At 46.0% G+C, this 23606-nt stretch overlaps 1 protein-coding gene across 2 annotated transcripts in view; it reads left to right on the top strand.

The window, feature by feature from the left end:
- Positions 1 to 23606, top strand: part of TMEM132A (transmembrane protein 132A) — an 849435-nt gene that overhangs the window by 53332 nt on the left and 772497 nt on the right. For both annotated transcript variants that reach the window (XM_075349137.1, XM_075349136.1), the window contains exon 2: positions 22136 to 22353. In XM_075349137.1, the coding sequence (XP_075205252.1) occupies positions 22136 to 22353 (218 nt within the window). The remainder of the gene's footprint in view (positions 1 to 22135; positions 22354 to 23606) is intronic.

Genomic DNA, 23606 nt, shown 5'->3' with positions numbered 1-23606 from the left:
CTTTGATATTTATGAGTCTTTTGGGTTGATTGAGAACATAGTTGTTTATCAATAATAAAAAAAAATCTTCTAAAATACAACTTGCCTAATAATTCTGCACGCAGTGTATTTATTAATTTATTTTTTTAATTTCTCGAGTGCCGGATCCAAATTAAACACTCGGAATCCCCAGGCCCGGCACCCGGTAACCTTTGAAACCGTGAGGATCCAGACTTTTACTGTCCGGATCCGCCAATCACTTGTCCACTCATATCTACTCCTTATTCTTATGACTGAAATTCTAAGTCTCAGGGTCACACTAGGATCTATATGTGAGCCGGAATTGCCATTAAAATGTAACTATAGTGCCACAACCAGGGTCGGCGTCAGCACCCGGGCAAGTGCCGGGGCCCTGGACTTCCGGGGGGCCCAATCACCGTCAGCAGGGGCGGTGGTGATGTGTTCTGCGGTCCCCGGGCTAAGTTTCGGGGACCGCAGTGATCAGGGTGGCAGCCACACTTTCCTGGCTGCCAGCCCTTCAATCCCCACTGGCACGCAGGCTGCAGAGTTCAATGCACCTGGATGTAGCGTTCAGCAGTGAAGTTCATCTGTAGGCAGAGCTAGCACTCGGTGTGCTTCTGTCCCACATATAAACAGAGAAAGGAGCCACAGAATAATGCCCGGCAGCCAGCGTTCCCCAGCACCGCGTACGCCCTCCGCCTGAGCTGTATGTTCCACCTTCCACCCTCCTAATCTGTATGGGCCCCCCCTTGAGCTCTATGTGCCCCCCCTCCCCCCGCCGGACCCATGTGCGCTGGCCCCCCCGAACTCTATGGACCCCATATAGCTGTATGTGGGTCCCCCCAGAGCTCTATGCCATCCACCCCAGTAATGCGTATGCCCCCTAGAGCTGTATGTTTGGCCCACCAAATCTGAATGGGCTACCTCCAGAGCTGTGTGTGCTGCCTCCCAGAACTCTGTGCCACCCACCCCAGTAATGTGTTTGCCCCTAGAGCTGTATGCCACTTCAGTAACATCTACACCCCCAGGTAATGTAATCCGCCCCCCCCCCCCGTAGCATGTATGTTCCCCAGTAATATCTATGCCCCCAGCCCCTTCTGTGCTGTATATACTGTAGCCCCCAGTCCCTCCTGTGACATATATACAGCTGCGTCAGTGTGCACTGTTTGGCCATGTCTATTAGTGACTGCAATCATGCAGTGGCCTGCACAGCCACATGCCTGGGAGAAGCTGGACAGAGACATGCGGGGGAGATGAGTGAGGCTGCTGCTGACTTCCCGATATTAATAATGTCTGGAATGTGTCTGTGTGTGCATGTATGATGTGTGTATCTATGTATGTCAGTGTGTATGACTATAGATACTGTATGTCTGTTTATATTTTTGTGAATTTGTCTTCAAATATGTATATGTACACATGCGTATATGTGTGTATCTGTGTATGTGCATGGGGCCCACTAAGACTCTCTCACCTGGGGCCCACGAAAACATGGAGCTGGCCCTGGCCACAACATTATGGGAGTGCTTCTGTAAATTAGGTATGGGGTGAGTAAAGTACTGCAATTATACAAATGCCTCTGTGCAAGAACAATGTGTGGGCCCTTTGCAGTCCATGATCTCATAAAAATGCAAAATTGCACCTGTTTTAGGTAGAAATGGGCCTCCCCTTACCTCTTGGGACTCTGTGAGACCACACAAGTTGCATCAGTGATATGTCAGTCCCTGAAGGGAGCTCTAAAATCTGCCACTTGACGATGATATTCTGTGCAGTTCTACATTGAGGTTATTTACATACATGGCACATACTGTTAATGGTGAACGCACCCTAACTTTGCTGACTGGTGTCTAGAACATCATAATATGAGGGGCTGCTAATAAGTCTTTAGCTTTGTGATCTTTTTTGTTTCTATGGTAAAGAATGTTACATCACATCTGCCTTATGTGTCTCATATGTTTTAAAAATGTTGTGTTTGTTGCTTATGGCAACAGTGTTCTACGCACGTGGGAAAACAAAATGGTGGAGTCTAATGCGATATTCACAGCAACTGAGAGCAGGTGGGTGATAAAATTCTTGTTTCTGCAAGGAAAGTCCGTGAAGGATATTCATGGGGATATGTCATAGACATAGGGATCAATGCCCTTCATATTCCACAATTAAGAACTGGGTTGCCAAATTTAAAATGGGCCACTTCAGCACCAATGATGAGGAATGTCCTGGACGACCGAGAGTGATTGTTGTTCCGGAAATCGTCGATGCTGTGCACAACCTCAGTCGGCGAATTTCAGCTAAAGCAATAGCATGGGGATTTCCCGTGAACTTGTTTGTGTCATTATCCATGAACATTTGGACATGAGGAAGCTATCTGCAAAGTGGGTACCCAAATGTTTGACAACAGATCAGAGAAGCATGCGAGTGAAAACTTCCCGGTCCATTTGTCAGTGTTTATGGACTGATGATAACTTCCTGGATTGACTAGTCTCTGTGGATGAGACCTGGATTTATTTGTATGATCCTGAAAACAATGAGCAGTCAAAAGAGTGGAGGCACAGTGGTTCTCCTTGTTCAAAGAAATTCAGGGTGCAAAAATCAGCCACTAAGGTGATGGCATCTGTGTTCTGGGATAAGGAAGGTGTGCTGCTAGTGGACTACATTCAAAAGGGTTCCACCATCAATGCAAGGTATTACATTGAACTTTTGACCAATTCAAGGCAGCTCTGAAGGCCAGAAGGCACAGCAAGCTGTCCAAAGGAATCTTTTTCCTGCAAGACAATCCCTCCGCTCACACTGCACAAGCGACCATGGCAAAACTAGCAGAGTTGGGCTTCCAGCTGGTTAACCACCCACCTTATTCACCAGATCTAGCTCCCTCCGACTATCATCTGTTTCCAAACCTGAAGAAATGCCTCAAGGGTACCAAAATTCACACCATTTCTGATGCCATGACTGCTACGGATGCCTGGTTTGAGGCACAACCAAATCCTACTTTTTGCTAGGCTTACAGAACTTGGAATACCGATGTAAGAAGTGTGTTGACATCAGTGTAGAGTATGTGAAATAAATGTAACATTTCATCATTCTATCTCGTTTCTTTCTGAGTAAAGCCAAAGACTTATCAGCAGCCCCTCGTATTTAAAAATACACGTTGTCATCCTTTTTTATGTATGATAAGAAATAAAGGGATGTCCAAGGGGGGGTTCTCAATAGTCTCCTAGAATGTGATTATTTGCATTGGTGAACTACGTGACGTGTGTGTATGTATACATAGTTTGTTATATACCGTTTACATCACTGTGGTCTGCTAGCTGACCTGCAATGGTACCTGACCACACCACCAGGTGCCATCGTCTTGTATGGGCTTGGTAGCATCTGCGCTGGACGAAGACACCTGTTGGCCTTAGTGCTGTTCTATGATGACAGTTGATTGACACTAGGTAGAAATGAACGCTGTCATCAATGTTGGGGACATCAAGGAGAACGCTATGCATCAGCCACTGTTGTCACCAGACAAGCCTTAGGTGGTGGTGGTGGTGGTATTAGTGTGGACAGGTGTGTCTAGCCCATAAAGAACTCCCCTACACTTTGTGAATGAATAACATCCAGTCCAGCCATTATACCTCTGCATGAATAACACAGGCCTAATTTTTCTATCGCCACGACAGCACCCACTGAGAGAGAGGGATCCACCCACTCAGGACAGGAGACCTAATAAAAAGGGCGGTCGCTCTCCCTCATCAGTTGGTTTCCTGTCCTGATGGATCGGAACCTATGGAGTACCTGGGCTTCCGTAGCGTCCGTGCAGTGTCTATGGAACGGCGGAGCTCTGGGTCTGGAAGCGCGGTCGTTGGAGCTCCCCTTGTGGACTCCATCCTCCAGTGTCCTGCGTGGTTTTCTCCGGTCCGAGTGAGGCCGCTGTGGAAACTGCGTCTGCGGGAGGGTAAGTAATACTCCCCTCATGGCTGCCCTGGCGTGCACGCTGTGCCTCGGGGTCGGTGTGCGGTCAGGTGGATGCTCTCCCTGCTGCGGCATGCAATGTGTGTGTCACTTCCGGCTTATGGCCGCGCAAGCGTGGGGACAGTGTTCACGTATGCCGGGCCGCGCATGCGCACTATCCAGCCACCGCAGTGATGCCCCGAAAATGCATGGGCGCACTTCCGGGGTGACGGATCCAGAGGAGATGACGCTGGAGGGGGCTGTGGCGCTCCTCCACCTTTTAAAAAGTGGAGTTGACTCTGAGAGAGCTGTGCTTGCTCCGGCCCTCTCCATCAGTGGATAGTCCGCAGTCACCCCAATCCCGGGATTCTTCCCAGAAGCCGTCCTAGGATCTATCCCAGGGCAAAACCAGGAAGAGCAGCAGTGCAGATAGTCGCTCCAGGAGTGACACTGCCGCACGGAAAAGGAAGGAGGTTCCTGGCTAATGTCTTCAGATGTGGCTTCAGTATTGCCACATAATCTTCTTTATACTGTAAACTTACCATACACATGGGGGTGGCTGCAGCACAGTAGTGATATTTTCATCTGTGCAAACTTTTTTGCCATCTATCCAAGGACCTCACTTGTCAAAAGTCGTGGCATTCACAGGCAGCCCCAGAGTACAATTTTTCTGGGAGGAGAAGGTGTATTTGGATCAGGGTTCAGAGTCGCACCTCAATAGGCATGCTATCGGCAGTAGACCAGAACTGATCCTCCAAAAGTGCACACTTTTTTGAGCAGTTATCATCTTTTGGATTTGCAGCAATAGAAGTTTTAAAATGTGAGTATCACTATATGGTGTAAACTTTCTCCACACAATTAAGTTGACTGTAATCAGCCTTCAAAGACAGTTACAGCCATACTTTATAAGTGGTGATCAGCTGTCAGGTATCCGTTAATGCTTGCAATCATTTTTCCGGTTGCAAGTTTTTGTTTTCAGTTGTTTCTGATGAGATTCTATCTAAATAGAAGAGGCGGCGAAGCTCTAACTGTAGCTCCTTCCTCCTCCTGTCATCATAGAATCTCATCAGTAATGGGAAAGCCTTCACTGAATACAGATTCTACCTCAGAATTGAGAATTTCGATAATAACTACGGTAATCAATTCTGGAAGAGAAAGAATCAGATTTGTCTGATATGTTACAAAGTTGCTTATTTCATGTGTACTATTGATTTGTGAAATAAAAAAGATGGTTATACTTTAACTCCTTAATGACTGCCGATAAGCCTTATCGGCTCAGCGGCCATTAAGGGTACTTATTCCTCATTGTTGCTTTTTAACGAAGCTCAAGAAAAAGTGAATAGCTCCCCCCAGCATTGGAAAATCTCCAGGGTTTGAGCTACCAGGGGTAGCTAAGACCTTGAAAACACGATCGAGCCTTCCGGTAACATGATTGCTTCTGTTCAACAAATAACGGTGATCATATTAAAAAAATGACAGGAGCTGTAAAAATAATTTGCTCTCAACTGGCGTGATCGAACATGTTAGACGAGAGAGAAAAAACATGTCCCAAAGCCCCTCGTGGTAGCTCAGTATCAGAAAACTCTCTTCCACCCCATTCCCTCCGCCCCCTCCTCTTCCCGTTCCAAAATGACGGGTGCATGCTCTGCTCCTGCCAAGAGCTTTGACACCCAGCACCTATCAAGAACCAATTTCATTAGTTCCTGACATTTGAACACTGTGATAGACTGTATCACAGTGTTCAGAACCCCCTTGCAGTTTTTCTTGGAGAGAAGAGAGATACTATAAGTGCTATTTTTTCTTTCTTAGTTAGGGTTAGGGCTAAAATAAAAACACATTCTAGTTACATTGGGTTTATTTATATTTTTTTTTAGAAAGGCAGGGACATAAAATAAAAAGGTTCCCAGACTGTTTAAAACAGAGCAGGGGTACACGCTGCTGGTCTCAAGGAGTTTCGGCAGTGAAACATCACTCCTCTTGCTTTAGGGCAGGGGTGGGGAACCTTTTTACTGCCGGGGGCGATTTGGAAATTTCTAATAACCTTCGGGGGCCGCACAAAATTATCAATGTGAAATTTTCTCTGCTACATTTGGTCAAACAATTAACTCACCCCTACTGTGGTGGCTGGAGCTGCTTCTCTTTGGTGTGGCCGTTAATTTTCGGTGATATTGATCATGTTGCTTCTCACAAATACTTTTCTAGGTTTGTCTCGGTCTGGAGCGCAGTCAACTCTTTGTGATAATAAGATTGGTATATACATCACATAACAGACACTGGAACTGCTGTACATATATCACAGGAGGGCCTGGGGGCATAAACATCCCATGGGAGACACTGGGACTGCTGTGTATACATCACAGGAGGGGCTGGGGCTATATACATCACATAGGAGATGTTGGGACTGCTGTATTGCTGTATATACATCACATAGGAGACGCTGGGACTGCTGTATATGCATTACAGGAGATGTATATGCCCCTGGTCCTCCTGTGATGTGTAAGACGCAGCCCCTTCTGTGATGTATATGCCCCAGCCCCTCCTGTGTTGTATATATGCCCCAGCCCCTCTTGTTGTATATATGCCCCAGCCCCTCTTGTTGTATATATGCCCCAGCCCCTCTTGTTGTATATATGCCCCAGCCCCTCTTGTTGTATATATGCCCCAGCCTCTCATGTGATGTATATATGCCCCAGCCCCTCATGTGATGTATTTATGCCCCAGCCCCTCTTGTTGTATATATGCCCCAGCCCCTCATGTGATGTATACATGCCCCAGCCCCTCTTGTTGTATATATGCCCCAGCCCCTCTTGTTGTATATATGCCCCAGCCCCTCTTGTTGTATATATGCCCCAGACCCTCTTGTTGTATATATGCCCCAGACCCTCATGTGATGTATTTATGCCCCAGCCCCTCATGTGATGTATTTATGCCCCAGCCCCTCATGTGATATATTTATGCCCCAGCCCCTCATGTGATGTATATATGCCCCAGCCCCTCTTGTTGTATATATGCCCCAGCCCCTCTTGTATATATGCCCCAGTCCCTCTTGTTGTATATATGCCCCAGCCCCTTTTGTATATACAGTGTCTACAAGTAGTATTCAACCCCCTGCAGATTTAGCAGGTTTGATAAGATGCAAATAAGTTAGAGCCTGCAAACTTCAAACAAGAGCAGGATTTATTAACAGATGCATAAATCTTACAAACCAACAAGGTATGTTGCTCAGTTAAATTCTAATAAATTTTCAACATAAAAGTGTGGGTCAATTATTATTCAACCCCTAGGTTTAATATTTTGTGAAATAACCCTTGTTTGCAATTACAGCTAATAATCATCTTTTATAAGACCTGAACAGGCCGGCACAGGTCTCTGGAGTTATCTTGGCCCACTCCTCCATGCAGATCTTCTCCAAGTTATCTAGGTTCTTTGGGTGTCTCATGTGGACTTTAATCTTGAGCTCCTTCCACGAGTTTTCAATTGGGTTAAGGTCAGGAGACTGACTAGGCCACTGCAACACCTTGATTTTTTCCCTCTTGAACCAGGCCTTGGTTTTCTTGGCTGTGTGCTTTTGGTCGTTGTCTTGTTGGAAGATGAAATGACGACCCATCTTAAGATCCTTGATGGAGGAGCGGAGGTTCTTGGCCAAAATCTCCAGGTAGGCCGTGCTATCCATCTTCCCATGGATGTGGACCAGATGGCCAGGCCCCTTGGCTGAGAAACAGCCCCACAGCATGATGCTGCCACCACCATGCTTGACTGTAGGGATGGTATTCTTGCGGTCGTATGCAGTGCCATCCAGTCTCCAAACGTCACATGTGTGGTTGGCACCAAAGATCTCGATCTTGGTCTCATCAGACCAGACAACCTTGAACCAGTCTGTCTCAGAGTCCTCCAAGTGATCATGAGCAAACTGTAGACGAGCCTTGACATGACACTTTGAAAGTAAAGGTACCTTACGGGCTCGTCTGGAACGGAGACCATTGCGGTGGAGTACGTTACTTATGGTATTGACTGAAACCAATGTCCCCACTGCCATGAGATCTTCCCGGAGCTCCTTCCTTGTTGTCCTTGGGTTAGCCTTGACTCTTCGGACAAGCCTGGCCTCTGCATGGGTGGAAACTTTCAAAGGCTGTCCAGGCCGTGGAAGGCTAACAGTAGTTCCATAAGCCTTCCACTTCCGGATGATGCTCCCAACAGTGGAGACAGGTAGGCCCAACTCCTTGGAAAGGGTTTTGTACACCTTGCCAGCCTTGTGACCCTCCACGATCTTGTCTCTGATGGCCTTGGAATGCTCCTTTGTCTTTCCCATGTTGACCAAGTATGAGTGCTGTTCACAAGTTTGGGGAGGGTCTTAATTAGTCAGAAAAGGCTGGAAAAAGAGATAATTAATCCAAACATGTGAAGCTCATTGTTCTTTGTGCCTGAAATACTTAATACTTTAGGGGAACCAAACAGAATTCTGGTGGTTTGAGGGGTTGAATAATAAATGACCCTCTGAATAAACTTTTCACAATTTAAAAAAAAAATAAAAAAAGAAATAACATTCTTTTTTGCTGCAGTGCATTTCACACTTCCAGGCTGATCTACAGTCCAAATGTCACAATGCCAAGTTAATTCCGAATGTGTAAACCTGCTAAATCTGCAGGGGGTTGAATACTACTTGTAGGCACTGTATGTCCCAGCCACTCATGTGATGTATATATGCCCCAGCCCCTCATGTGATGTATATATCACAGGAGGGGCTGGAGCATACACAACAGAAGACGCTGGGGGCATACACCACTGGAGGGGCTGGTAGCGTATACATCACAAGACAAGGCTGAGGGCATATACATCACAAGAGGGGCTGACGTCACATAAATCACAAGAGGGGTTGACTGCATATACATCACTGAAGCGGCTGGGGCATATACATCACAGGAGACGCTGGGGTACGGACATCACTGGGAGGCATAGATATATCAGTGGGGGGGCACGGACACCAGTAGGGTGGCATGGATCTGTAGGGGGGGCACGGATGGCATTAGGGGGGCACGGACGGCACTAGGGGGGTACTGGGAGAAATAAACACTTGCGGAACACAAATATCACTAGGGGCGCACAGACATTACCTGGTAGCACAGAACTGGGGATGGTACACAGAAATGGGTGAAGTCACACAGCCCTGGTGGAGTGGGGGGCACACAGCCCTGGGGGAGTGGGGGGCACACAGCCCTGGGGGAGTGGGGGGCACACAGCCCTGGGGGACGGGGGGCACACAGCCCTGGGGGACGGAAGGGGGAGCACACAGCTACAGGAGATGGGCACACAGCCCTGGGGGACGGGCACACAGCCCTGGGGGATGGGCACACAGCCCTGGGGGACAGGCACACAGCCCTAGTCGAGGGTAGGCTCACAGCCCTGGAGGAGGATGTGCACAGCACGAGCGGGCGTTCAGCACAGCAAGAGCTGGCACACAGCGCTGGAAGCCGGCGCTCAGCGCTGCGGGAGCCGGCACACAGCGCTGGAAGCCAGCGCTCAGCACAGCGGGAGACGGCACACAGCGCTGAAAACTATGAAGTTGCTGCTGCTGCTCTTCTTCTGTGAGACAGGAGCGCAGAGAGCTAACCCCGCCGATAAAGTAAATCCTGAGCAAGCGGGCACTGACCAGCGTTCGGTAGTGAATGCTGAATGGGCATCTTCGGAGCGCACATGGGGATTTAAAGGCCGGTAGCTGGTAAAATGCGGCTGCATAAAAGGTCATCGTGGGCGGCATACAGCCCGTGGGCCGGAGGTTCGCCACCACTGCTCTAGGGGATCCCACAGCCCGATGGTAGCAGAGTCTGTTGTCACTGCTGAAAGTTCTACAGTCTCCCCTCCACTGTGGTATTCACAAATTTCATCTCTTTTCAGTTTTTCCAAATTTGTGTCACCCAAGAATACCTAGAACTTATTGCCCATCAAACAAATGTGTATGCCGTCAATCCATTTTAATGACCATTCCAAAGCCCCACAAAGAAATTACCTCAATTATAAATGCTTAAATAAATTGAAACCCCCCTAATTTCTTCCTAAAAGATGTTATTTCAAAATTCATATACCCGGAGCAAAACGTTGACGAGTCCTTGATGAGTAAAGCCAGCTTTACACCTTACAATTAGGTGTGCGATCTCGTATGCGATGTGACATGCCCAGGTCGCATATGCGATTTAATGAGATTGCACGTAGGTCGTTCATTTGCTGTCACACGTGCGTTAGTAGTCTATGTTAAATTGATCAATTTTGTGTGCGATCCTTTAGATCATGTGTTCTGTGACGTATGCATTGGGCACCCTTTTTTTTTTTTTTATTTATTGACTTGCCAAGCGTGTGTAATGTGTAGGGATGCGTTTTTACTATGTCATCTGCCATTCAGCTCTGCTACATGGCCGCTAACAGCAGACACAGACAGCCATGTAGCAGAGCTGAATGGCAGATGACAGCAGACACAGAAAGAGCCGCACGATCAGAATGAACTCGGGTTAACTTCACCCGACTTCATTGTCATGCTGCGGCTGTCTGTGTCGCATCCTGATTAGCGATCACCCGTGAAGGACTCACCAGTGACCGCTAAACTCCTGAGTAACTGAATTGAGCAGCCCTCTCTCATATGCTTACCGATCCCCAATCACCGGCGCGGCGCTGCACGGCATTCACACTGCTCCGGCGGCTTTTACTATTTTGAAAAAGCCGGCCGCTCATTAAACAATCTCATATTCCCTGCTTTCCCCGCCCACCGGCGCCTACGATTGGTTGCAGTGAGACACGCCCCCACGCTGAGTGACAGGTGTCTCACTGCACCCAATCACAGGACCCGGTGGGCGTGGCTATACATAGTTACATAGTTACTAAGGTTGAAAAAATACCTAGGTCCATCTAGTTCAACCTTCCTCCACCAGTTCTACATTTGGGTACTAAGTCATTTATAACCAACAATGTTGTGTGTACTGAGGAAATCATCCAGCCCTTTTTTGAAAGCTGTTATAGTATCTGCCATTACTACCTCTTGTGGTAGGGCATTCCACAGTCTGACTGCTCTAACTGTAAAGAACCCTTTCCTATTTAGCTGTCGGAATCGCTTTTCTTCCACTCGCAGTGAGTGCCCCCTGGTCCTTAGTATTGTCTTCGGAAGAAATATACTGTGCAGTGAAATAAATAATTAAATAATTAAAAAAAACGGCGGGCGGTCCCCCCCAATTTTAAAACCAGCCAGATAAAGCCATACGGCTGAAGGCTGGTATTCTCAGGATGGGGAGCTCCACGTTATGGGGAGCCCCCCAGCCTAACAATATCAGCCAGCAGCCGCCCAGAATTGCCGCATACATTAGATGCGACAGTTCTGGGACTGTACCCGGCTCTTCCCGATTTGCCCTGTTGCTTTGGCAATCTGGGTAATAAGGAGTTATTGGCAGCCCATAGCTGCCAATAACTCCTAGATTAATCATGTCAGGCGTCTCCCCGAGATACCTTCCATGATTAATCTGTAAGTGACAGTAAATAAACACACACACCCAAAAAAATCCTTTATTAGAAATATAAAACACATATACCCTGGTTCACCACTTTAATAAGCCCCAAAAAGCCCTCCATGTCCGGCGTAATCCAGGATAGTCCAGCGTCGCTTCCAGCTCTGCTGCATGAAGGTGACCAGAGCTGCAGAAGACACCGCCGCTCCTGTCAGCTCCACGCAGCTAATGAAGGGAATAGCGCGATCAGCTGAGCTGTCACTGGATACAGCGGTGGCAGCGGGTAACCTCAGTGACAGCTCAGCTGATCGCGCGGCTGTCTTCATTAGCTGCGTGGAGCTGACAGGAGCGGCGGTGTCTTCTGCAGCTCCGGTCACCTCCATGCAGCAGAGCTGGAAGCGACGCTGGACCATCCTGGATTACGCTGGACATGGAGGGCTTTTTCGGGCTTATTAAAGTGGTGAACCAGGGTATATGTTTGTGTTTTATATTTCTAATAAAGGATTTTTTCGGGTGTGTGTGTTTATTTACTGTCACTTACAGATTAATCATGGAAGGTATCCTCGGGGAAGACGCCTGACATGATTAATCTAGGACTTATTGGCAGCTATGGGCTGCCAATAACGCCTTATTACCCCGATTGCCAAAGCACCAGGGCAAATCGGGAAGAGCCGGGTACAGTCCCAGAACTGTCGCATCTAATGTATGCGGCAATTTTGGGCGGCTGCTGGCTGATATTGTTAGGCTGGGGGGCTCCCCATAACGTGGAGCTCCCCATCCTGAGAATACCAGCCTTCAGCCGTATGGCTTTATCTGGCTGGTTTTAAAATTGGGGGGGACCGCACGCTGTTTTTTTTAATTATTTATTTCACTGCACAGTATAGACACGCCCACCGGCTGCTGTGATTGGGTGCAGTGATACACCTGTCACTCAGCGTGGGGGCGTGTCTCACTGCAACCAATCATAGGCGCCGGTGGGCAGGGAATACGAGATTGTTTAATGAGCGGCTGGCTTTTTCAAAATAGTAAAAGCCGCCGGAGCAGTGTGAATGCCGTGCAGCGCCACCCCAGTGATCGGGGATCAGTGAGTATGAGAGAGGGGGTAAGAGGGATAGACTGACATGGACAGAGAGAGAGGGACAGAGATAGTGACCGACTGACAGAGATTAGTGAATGACAGACATTGTGAGGCGCTTCAGAACGCAGCTTTTCAGCTGCGCTCTGAAGCGGGCCTTTTTTAATCTGCGGTGCAGAGCGCACACCTGCGCACATAGCCTCAGACATCTAAATCGTATGAGGGATGTCACACGTTTCAATTGACTAGGTTCGTACAACAAAACGTCCAATGTATGAGGAATAAACAACGTGTATGCGATCACTGTATTTACGTTCAATCTTGATCGCACGTAGGTGTCACACGCAAATACGTCACAAACGATGCCGGATGTGCGTCACTTACAACTTGACCCTGACGACGGATTGAAAGATCTATTGAAGCGTGTAAAGCAGGCATTACAAGGGCTGTCTGTCATTTTGCCAATCTATCCCCTCCAATTGCCAAATATGGAATCAAATTATACAAAATGCGCAAAACAACACAAGAGGGTACACATGCACCTTATCATTATTATTATTATTTATTATTATAGCGCCATTTATTCCATGGCGCTTTACAGGTGAAAGAGGGTATACGTACAGAGGTCAGAGCTGGTTGCGCAGTGGTGTACTGGACTGAGGGTTATTGTAGGTTGTAGGCTTGTTGGAAGAGATGGGTCTTCAGGTTCCTCTTGAAGAAGGGAGAGTCTGATATGCTGGGTAGAGCAAAATGTGGTCACCACAAATGTTCTTGAAAATTCAGGTAATCTGTCAATGAATTGCAGGACTTGATCATACACCTAAACATATCTTTTTACCATTTAACTTCGTTTGACTGTTCTTACAACTATGTCTTGATACCCAAAACTTTCCTTTGCATTTATATTACTTTTATTATTATATTGGTGATGCCAGCATAATAATTTTATTGGAGCATCTCTAACAATGAGGCTGTTCCATATTTATACAGTATGTGCCTTATTGCATGGTTCTTACTGAACCTCCTGAACCGGAAAATACCTCCAGAATTCTGTAGAGATTTGGTTATTTTGTGCACATAGCAGTTCTGATCTTGGCAGGCAGGTGCCAGTTATGGTGTACCACGTCACATAACACTTTTATCCCTCATATAGGGATTAATGGGGCTAAGCAGACATTGTACCAGTCTCTTAAAAGGTAAACCTTTCCTTCTAGTCCTGCAGGTTTGGCACAGATTTGGCTGTATTTTCCTTCACCTTTTGAACATTTGCCCTTCACTCCAATACAGTTTATTTTTCCTGCTACAATATATGCAGTTGTTTGGATTTTCTTGTTTGGTAGCTCAATGTCTCTGTAAGCTTTGAATGGGTCCTGGCATTCCATCAATTTTACCCTGAAGACCAAATGGTGCACCATCTATAATAGGCACATGGGTGTGTCCAATACTCACATTGGTGCCATATTGGATGTATTTCTGAACACTGAAAAACTAGAACAATAAAATTTGAAGTGTGTTCCTCAGAATGTACAAAAAAGATTCATAAATGTAAGCGGATGGATTTTATACTTTTATAATGGTTCAAGACAGAATGATATAAATGTTCTTAAATGTTCTTTATTGTAACAAACTGTATATGGCTACAACCATACAAAGCCTTTCATGTTTCATTGCATTCTTGTTTTTTTTTTGTTTTGTCTCTATTTGGGGGTTTGCCTTGGTCTGCAGCCCTGCTTATTGTAACCAACCTTAATTTTTCAATAAAAAAGAGATTAAACATAAATGTAAGCGGAAAAAAATGCAAATTATAATTCTTGTGTTGCATTAACTTCATACAAAATGGTAGTGTCATGGTCAATGACTGGTATTCTCCGCTCCAGAGTTTCACAGACCCTCATATCACAGGTTATGTCAGGGGTTAACTTCCATCAGCCTCATTCTGGTTTCAGGAGACACTGTATATGGTCTCTGAACCTGCTTTCCTGTGCTGGTTATAGTTTTGCTCTGCAGCCTGTGACTTGCTCTGGTGAGATTTCCTAGTTTATCTGTCATGCCCTGACCTGTACCCTCCCCCGTTCTTCCATCTGTCCCAGTCCCTGACTTCCCGCTCCTGTCTGTTGTTTGTGTTTCCCTCTGCATTCCTGATCTCCCGTCTTCTTACTCGGTTGTGTTTTCTGACTTGATTTTGATCTTCCTTCTGCACTGACTTGACTTCCCGACTAAACCCTGACTGTTTGACTACTCTATTGCCCCTTGGTAGTTCGCCTGTTAGCCGCCTGCTGGAGTTACTCTGCTGTACTTTAGTTGCCTTTCTGTTACGCCGGTTTCACACATCCGGCTTTTCGCCGGTTTGCCGGATCCGGCGCTCTCCCATACAGTGACTACAGTACAGTGACAGCGCAACAAGCGCCGGTCACATGCTGTCATGTGACCGGCGCATGTGACCCGGAAGTTACAGCGCAGTCACTGTACTGTATTGTGTGTACGGGAAAGCGCCGGATCCGGCAAACCGGCGAAAAGCCGGATGTGTGAAACCGGCCTTAGTGTAACTTTGACTTTCCTTCACTACTCTGCTGCCACCTAGTGAGGAATATGCTGTACTATGTCTTACTAGCCCTTTGTACAGCGTGACAGGTAGTATCAAACTACTCACCACCTACCTAAATACATTAGCATATATAAAGTACAAAAAAACACAGTGGTTTTCTGTTGCTCTTGAACCACAAAGGCTCTGCAAATAAGATACATTTAGCTCTATTTGGAGTAGATTATGTTCCAAAATTCAAATATTGCTCCTTCAGTTCCGAGCCCTCCCGTTTGTCCAAACAGAACTTTTTGACTGCATGTGGGATATCACTGCACTCTTAAGAAAGTGGGTAACTGTTTGCCATCTACTTTTTGGTGGTACCTCTTATAAAAGTTAAAAATTTGGTGTTAAAGCAACATTTTTGTGAAGAAAAAAAAATATATTCAATATGATGACTTCATGTTATCACATTATGTGAAGTACCTGTGGGTTCAAATAGCTCACTATACCCTTGAATATAATCCTTGAGGGGTCTAGTTTCCAAAATGGGGTCACTTGTGGGGGGTTTCTACTGTTTAGGCACCTTTAGGGCCCCTGCAAATGCAACATGGTGCCCGCAGTCTATTTCAGCTAGACTTGCTTTCCAAAATTAAAATGTTGCTCCTTCCTTTCCAAGCCCTGCTGTTTGTCCAAATAGAACTTTTTGACTACATGTGGGGTATTGCCAAACTAATAAGAAAATGGGTAACAAAATTTGGAGTACATTTTGGTGTGATATCCCTTGTAAAAGTGAATAAAGTGGGGCTAAAGCAACATTTTTAGAAAATGTTTTTTTCCTTCACCCTATGACTGCACCACGAGAGAGAGGAATCCGCCCTTCAAGGACAAGAAACCTACAGGATAAAAAAGGGTGATACCTCTCCCCGCATCAGTTGGTTTCCTGTCCTTGAGTGGGGAACCTCAGGATAGCGGTGGCCTTGGAGGGCCATGAAAGAAGAAACAGTCTTATGCAGACCCGGCGGTCGGATCTGGCAGCACCACAGGTCCTGCCCCGGCCAGCGTGGTTACCCTGGAAGCGCTACAGCAGGTCCATGGGGGCTTCGACTGTGAGCGGGCATGTGCAGTAGCATCAGGTGGCACCATCTTAGATGTGGTGTCACATGTTCCGGCTGCGCATCCGTGGGACCATCCAGGCAGCGCCATCTTGTGTGTGGCGCTGCACGCCTCCGCTCTGCACTTGCGCGGGTGTGCTGGGATGACACAGCGGCAGCCATTGACGTTACAGACCTAGAAGTGGGTGCTGGAGGGGCCTCTTGAGCTCCACATCCATTTAAAAAAATTTTTTTTTTTGGGGACTACAGGTCGGTGGCGTTTGCTCCAGTTTGACCCCTCCAGCAGGATGGACCAGGACCAGCAGCAGCGGCTGCTCTCTCTTTGCTGGCAAGAAGACCATCTCCCAGCAGAAACACCACAAGTCTCTGCCACAGCATCATCGTGACGGCAGTGGCACTGGATCTGGTGGAAGACTCTCTACTAAGAATGGTACCTGGTCTAGTCAGCGTAGTGAGGAGTATGACAAACCCGACAGCAGAGGAGCCTCCAAGGGAGAATTGTCGGATGGCAGTGTTCCTCCCCCAACCCGTTACCATCTGTTTACATCTGAGTGGTGAGTGATCTTTGGGAACGTTCACATTGTAAAGAGGTTTTTTGTCTCCCCTCCTTCCCTGTTTGTTAGGTGAAGAAGCCGAGAAAATTTTACTCCAAAATTAAAAACACGGAATGTGCCCTTTGCAAGCAGGGGCTGGCCCATACTTGGGCTAAAAGGCTTTGCAGGGATTGTATTCAGCAGACCCTTTCTGAGGAGGCACCGGGATTCGAATCTCAGATCTGTGATTAGATTAGAAGTCAGAAGCTCCCTTCAATTCCTGTCGCAGGGAGAGCCATCCTATAAGTAGATCATGCTTCATGTGAAGATGTCCTGAATTTTGTCCTCCAGCCTTTTGGCTTTTTGCCTTTCCCTTTAGATTTTGGTTTTGCCTTTTGTGCGCCTATTGTATTCTCCAGGTATGATTTCTACAGCAGTTTTTTCGTTCCTTTGCATCGTTTTTTCCCATGTAATCCTGAGTCAGCAGCTATGCCTGATTAAGTATTTTTGTCTTCTTAGTCTGGGCTTGGTTAAAGGTTGAATTTGCACTTAAGTGCATTTCTGCTTAATCTAGGTCTTTTTCTAAATTAGTGTTTGAGAATATTCCTTTTGTTTCTTGCAAGTGAATAAGTGTTCTTCCTGCACTATTTTTTGAGGGCCATTTATTCCCAACAAGAAAGGGAGTTTTTACTCCCTGTTTTTGATCATGAGTTTGTATTTTTGTATCTCATGTTAGTTAATGTATTTGCACAAGAGTTCCTGATATATAGTGGGTGGTAAGATTGTGCAATCTTTAAGGGAATTTTTGATTATCAGGTGTTGGTATTTTTCAGGGTATTTGCTGGCTGCAACCAGCAATCTATCCTATACTTTTGTATCTAGTTAGCAGGGCCTCACTTTGCTTATTTCTATATCTTCCATTTGTGTGTTGTTTTTCCTTATATCACCATCCTTTATATGTTGGGGCTTTTGACTTTACTTTGGGGCTGCTCTGAGGCAAGTCAGGATTCTTCATTTCATCTTTGAGGTTACTTAGTTCTTTGGTGGTGACGAGGCATCTAGGTTTGTTAGGAACGCTCCACTGCTACTTCTAGTTGTGTTTGTGTAGTCAGGGAATTGCAGCCAGCTAAGATTCCAACTACTCTGGTGTATCATCATCATCCTTTTATGCGATTTTTACAAGATCTTGTGAGGTTTCTGGACCATAACAGGTTCCTCTGTTTCTGAGTCTCCCTCCACTTCAGATAGTGATGTCGGAGCGTGCCAGTGCTTTCTTGTGGTGAACACAAACAAACTGATTAAAGCAGTCAGGGCCATGATGGGCATAACGGAAGAGAAGCCACAACGTTCTTTCTAGGACTCTATGTTTAAAGGACTGGACCAGAAGAAATGCCGAGATTTTCCGGTAGTCAACAAAGTTCAATCCCTAATCTCCAGAGAGTGAAAGAGGCCCGACAAGAGAGGGTCTGTGCTTGGATCCTTTAAGCGGAAATACCCCTTTTGAAGAGGCTGCATGCTCCTCCTGGGATAGGGCTCCTAAATTAGTTGTGGCAGTGGCCAAGGCATCTAAAAAATTCTCGATCCCGTTCAAGGACACAAGGTCACTAAAAGACCCTCTGGACCGAAAAGCGGATCTTTTTCTTAACAATGCCTGGGAATCCTCAGCGGGCGCGTTACATCCAGTAATAGCTGCAACGTATACAGCAAGATCGCTAGTGGTGTGGCTGGACTAGCTGGAAGATGAGCTTAAGAGGAAGGTTCCAAGGGAGGATGTTTTGTCCTCAATACCTCTATTACAAGAAGGAGCTGCATTCCTCTTCGATGCATCGGCAGATTATACGAGGCTGGCAGCGAAATCGGCAGCACTTTCTAATGCGGCTAAAAGGGCCTTATGGCTGAAATACTGTGCAGGAGATCTACAAGTAAAGGCCGAACTCTACTTGATCCCATGTCAGGGAGAATTTCTTTTCAGACCAATGCTGAATGACGTACTAGAGAAGGCGGGGGATAAAAAGAAGAACTTTCTGGCCCCGTCCTTTCCCTCATTCAAATGGTTATTTTGTAGGAATCAGTACAACCGTAAGATTCCATCAAAAGACTGTAGCACTTGGTCTGACCGGAGGAAAGAAGGAAAGGGCTTCATGTTCAAAGGCCCTTCCCAGTATAAAAAGCCCTCCCAATGACTCATCCTCCTAGGTAGGAGGGAGACTAGCCCATTTCCTTCCTGCCTGGGAAAGGATATCGTTAAACATTTGGATTCTCTGCCTCATAAAATCAGGTCAAAAGTTACCATTTCAGGGGAACCCCCCCATTCTCCCTGAAGATTTATCGTGACACCCCCAAAATCTTCCCCGGGCGAGCAGAGGGCTCTAGATTCAGAGATAAAAAATCTGGTATAAAAGTCTGTCCTTTATGGAAGTCCCAGTAAGCGAAGTAGGGGAGGGGTTTTATTCCCCTCTTTTTGGTGAGAAGACGGGACAACGCTTTTCGCACCATTATAAATCTAAAAGGGCTTAACAAACATCTAAAGATTTTGTCCTTCAAATGGCGTCCATAAAGTCCACCATAAAGTCTCTGTTTCCAGGTTGCCACATGACAGTTCTGGACTTGAAAGATACGTATTATGACGTCCCCATAGACCCTCGCTTTCAGAAATATCTCAAGGTGGCAGTTTGGATAGACTGAAAAATCAGTCACTTCCAATACAGGGCCCTACCTTTCGGTGTTCACAAAGATCATGCTAGGAATCACCGCTCCCCTGCAGGAAAAATAAATTCTCGTCATCCCATATCTCGATGACTTCCTTGTAGTAGGCAGGTCACCCAGTCATTGTTCCCACATCGTTCAAGAAGTCTACTCCACGTTGGAAGGTCTTGGCTGGATTCTGAACTGTGACAAATTAAGATTGGATCTAGAGACATTGCAGACTTTCTTGGGACTTAAGCTGGACTATAGTGCAGGATTGTCGCCTTCTATCCACCAAAGTGGAAAAAATAGCGGTCTAGTGCTGCAGGCAGTAGCATCTCCAAAGATGTCTCTCAGAGATGCTATGTCTCTCCTGAGCTCCCTAACATCCACTATCCCGGCGGTACGGCCTGCAAGACCACGGTGACGGCACGAGCACTGCCTCCCCCGGGAAACTGCCCGGGGGCCGCACAAAAGGTCATGGTGGGCTGCATGCGGCCCGCGGGCCGGAGGTTCCCCACCCCTGTTCTACAGACATTATAAGTTAGATCTATCCTTTTCTGACCTCACCTTTGGGAGAAGGGTTCTGCAGGTTGCAGTCCCTCCCTACAGTTGTGCCTTTTTGAAGTAATTCTCTTGTGGTGCCGTCATAGATTGAAGGAAAAATACGTAATTATATACCCGTAATGTGTTTTTTCGGAACCCATGATGGCACCCTTATATTCCATTCCTGCACTGGGGTGTTTTCTTTTTTTATTCAGTTTTCACCCTTGTTTTTTTCTCACAAAGAATTGTTACGGTGGTAGGCATATGTTGTATTAGCCTTTTATTTTGGAGGTCCTTTCATGCTCTTTAACCAACTGATGTGGGTAGAGGTACTGCTCTTTTTTTTATCCTGTAGGTTTCCTGTCCTTGAAGGACGGCTCCCTCTCTCGTGGTGCCGTCATGAGTTCCGAAAAAAACACATTACTGCTAAGTAATTATGTATTTTTTTCATTTCACTTTGCATTAATTCCTGAAAAGCACTTGAGGGGTTAATGAACTTCATAAATGTGGTTTTCAGCACTTTTAGCGCTACATTTTTTAAAATGGTGTCACTTTTGGGTATTTTCTGTCACCTAGGCCTCTCAGTCACTTCAAATGTGATGTGGTTCTAAAAAAAATAGTTTTGTAAGTTGTTTAGGAAAAATGAGAAATTACTGGTAAACGTCTAACTTCCTAACAAAAAAAAAATTTCAAAAATGTTGCTGATGTAAAGTAAACATGTGGTAAATGTTATTTTATTAACTATTTTTGTATGGCATAATTCTGGTATAAGGGCATATAAATTCAAAGTTTCAACATTTTGAAATTTCCACTAAAATTCCTATTTTTTCACAAGTAAACACAAAATACATCATCCTAAATTTACCACTAACCTGAAGTACAATTTGTCATGAAAAGACAGTCTCAGAATCACTGGGATCCATTGAAGCGTTCCAGAGTTATTGCATCATAAAGTGACCATAGTCAGACTTCTAAAATTTGGCCTGGTCATTAGGGACAAAATTGTCTTCGTCACTAAAGCGGGCTTTACACGCTACGATATTGCTAGCAATTGCTAGCGATATCGTACGCAAAAGCACCCGCCCCCGTCGTGCATGTGATTTCGTGTGATCGCTGCCGCAGCGAACATTTTCGCTACGGCAGCGTCACACGCACTTACCTGGTCGGCGGCGACGCTGTGACTGCCGAACAATCCCTCCCTCAAGGGGGAGGGACGTTCGGCATCACAGCGACGTCACCTCGACGTCACTAAGCAGCCGGCCAACCAAAGTGGAGGGGCGGAGATGAGCGGGACGTAACATCACGCCCACCTCCTTCCTTCCGCATCGCGGCCAACGGCAGGTAAGGAGACGTTCCTCGCACCTGCGATGTCACACACAGCGATGTGTGCTGCCGCAGGAGCGACGAACAACATCGATAATCAACCATTACCGATTTTTGGTTTTGGGACGACCTCTCCATGGTGAACGATTTTCACTATTTTTGAGGTCGCTTAAGGTCGCTGGTAAGTGTCACACGCTGCAATATCGTTAATGACGCCGGATGTGCGTCACTAACAACAAGACCTCGACGATAAAACATTAACGATATCGTAGCGTGTAAAGCCCCCTTAAGGGTTAAAGTTGGGTTTATACACAGATTTCTAAACAATCAGTCCCACACTACATAGCATAAGGTTGGTCAAAGTTGTCAATAATCCTTTCTATTCAATCTTCTTAAAGGGGTTTATTGGGAATTTCCTGAGCTAAAAGTAGGAAGTGGGAAAAATATGAGATGTGACATGAGCTATTCCCTTCTCAGCATATCATGACTTAGACATGGATAACTGCGTTCAGGGTTGGGCCTACAAAAATAGATAAGCTTCGCTTACTACTGGGTTTCTGCAACTCCCATGGAAATAAATAGTAGTATTGGATATGGTGCACACAATGTGAGACCTCATCACTTCCGGTACCTTCTGGGACTTAGTTTACCCCTTAAAAGTAGCACTCCTAAGTAATGCTTTTTCTTTTTTTTTTTTTTTGTTACAGCATTAAATAGTAAGCATTACTTGCACACTTTAGAGTTGTTCGACAAATTTTTATGTACATCAGGCCAGCAATCAGAATAAATGGACACTTTGCACACAGAAATCTATGTTAAAATTGGTGTGATGGACAAGTTGTATCTGTCGGTGTTAGGCACACAAAGCATGACTTCATAGATTTCTCTATAATATGTAACATACATTTTTTGTGTCTTTGCAGCGGCTAGCTGTTCACCCAGCGCACCAATTCTACCAGTAACGCTAGAGATAAAAGATGTTCCTCAGTACTTCCGTTTACAGAAAACAGTATCTGGTGGTGATTCTGCACTGCCTCAAGGTTCTATGACGCAGTCACATAGTGAAACTTTTTTTATTCCACGACTGGGGGCTCGTGAGCCACATGTAAGAGCATCACTTCAGCATGTACAAAGCCAAAAGGTAAGATGTTGTATGATCAATGTTTTCTGTTAGACATAAAAATATAAGACTGACAGCCTATAAACCTAAACACAGATTCCCTTTAATTACATTGCCTATCACTTATTTACTTCCCATCTGAGAGCGGCTTGATGTAGGAGCAGACACCCTGATCAGCATGATGTAGGAGCAGAGACCTTGATTCCAGCGATGTGTCACTTGCTGTGCTGATTGCTTCAGTTTTGTTAAAATGTTTTACCTGTTGCAGATGTAGAGCCAGTGTTAAGACATGGCAAACTGAGCAGTTGCCATGGACCTCCACCCCCTTTGGGGTCCCTAGCATCTACAACAGGTGCTTCACTGACCATTGTAGTTTAAGATGGGGAGACTGCTTAAGTACCTTTAGTACTTAAAGGGCCACTTAATATGGTGGTTTTGCTGGTCTCCTAAAAATAGGATTTCGCTGTTTTGAGCGCCTTTGTTGGCTGCTGGCAGTGTTTTCTCTGGCTGGTCTCTCTGAGATCAGTGATTGTTTTGTCTTGTTGGTCTACTAGGCATTGCTCCCACCTAGCCAGAATCCTACTCCTGATGAGGGGCAACACCCCGAAACAGCTGTTGTGGATGGATACCTGGCCTTGGTATTTCCTTGTCATATCTTTAAACTCGTCAAAGAGTTGGATATTGACTAAAAGGGCCACTTAATATGGTGGTTTTGGTGGTCTCCTAAAAAGAGCCACTCCTTGGCTAGGTCCTTCCCAGAGGGATATCTGGCTATTTTCTGTGTCGAGACTCCTAACAGAGGGTCCACGGACCTTTTTTGATTTTAAGTATCTTTAGTGACCGCACGATCATGTGATTAGTCATGTGATCGTGATGGCATCACAGGTCTTGTACTCTATTGGACTTCAGGACCTTTGGTGACTTCATGATCCTGTGATTGATCATGTGACCATAATGTCACAATTGGAAGGGCTGAACAGGAGATGGAATGGTGGTAAGTCTGTGTGTCTGTGTCTAGAATGTATGAGCTCCTGGTGGCATATATTAACCCCTTCATGACATCCACCATTCATGTATGGCGCCAGTCTGAAGCGGATGTATGAAGTGGGCTCACATGGTGAACTTACCCCATAATTGGCAGGTAATAGCTGTGTATTACAGCCCGGACCTGCCTCTAACATTCACAGGTGTACCTCGGTTCGATCTGCGATTGTTAACTTGTTAAATCCCGCTGTCAAATTCTGACAGCGGCATTTAACACGTGCTGACACTAG

The sequence above is a fragment of the Anomaloglossus baeobatrachus genome, chromosome 5 (genome assembly GCF_048569485.1).
Source record: "Anomaloglossus baeobatrachus isolate aAnoBae1 chromosome 5, aAnoBae1.hap1, whole genome shotgun sequence".
NCBI classification, from domain to species: Eukaryota; Metazoa; Chordata; class Amphibia; order Anura; family Aromobatidae; genus Anomaloglossus; species Anomaloglossus baeobatrachus.
This window is presented reverse-complemented; position numbering and strand designations above follow the sequence as displayed.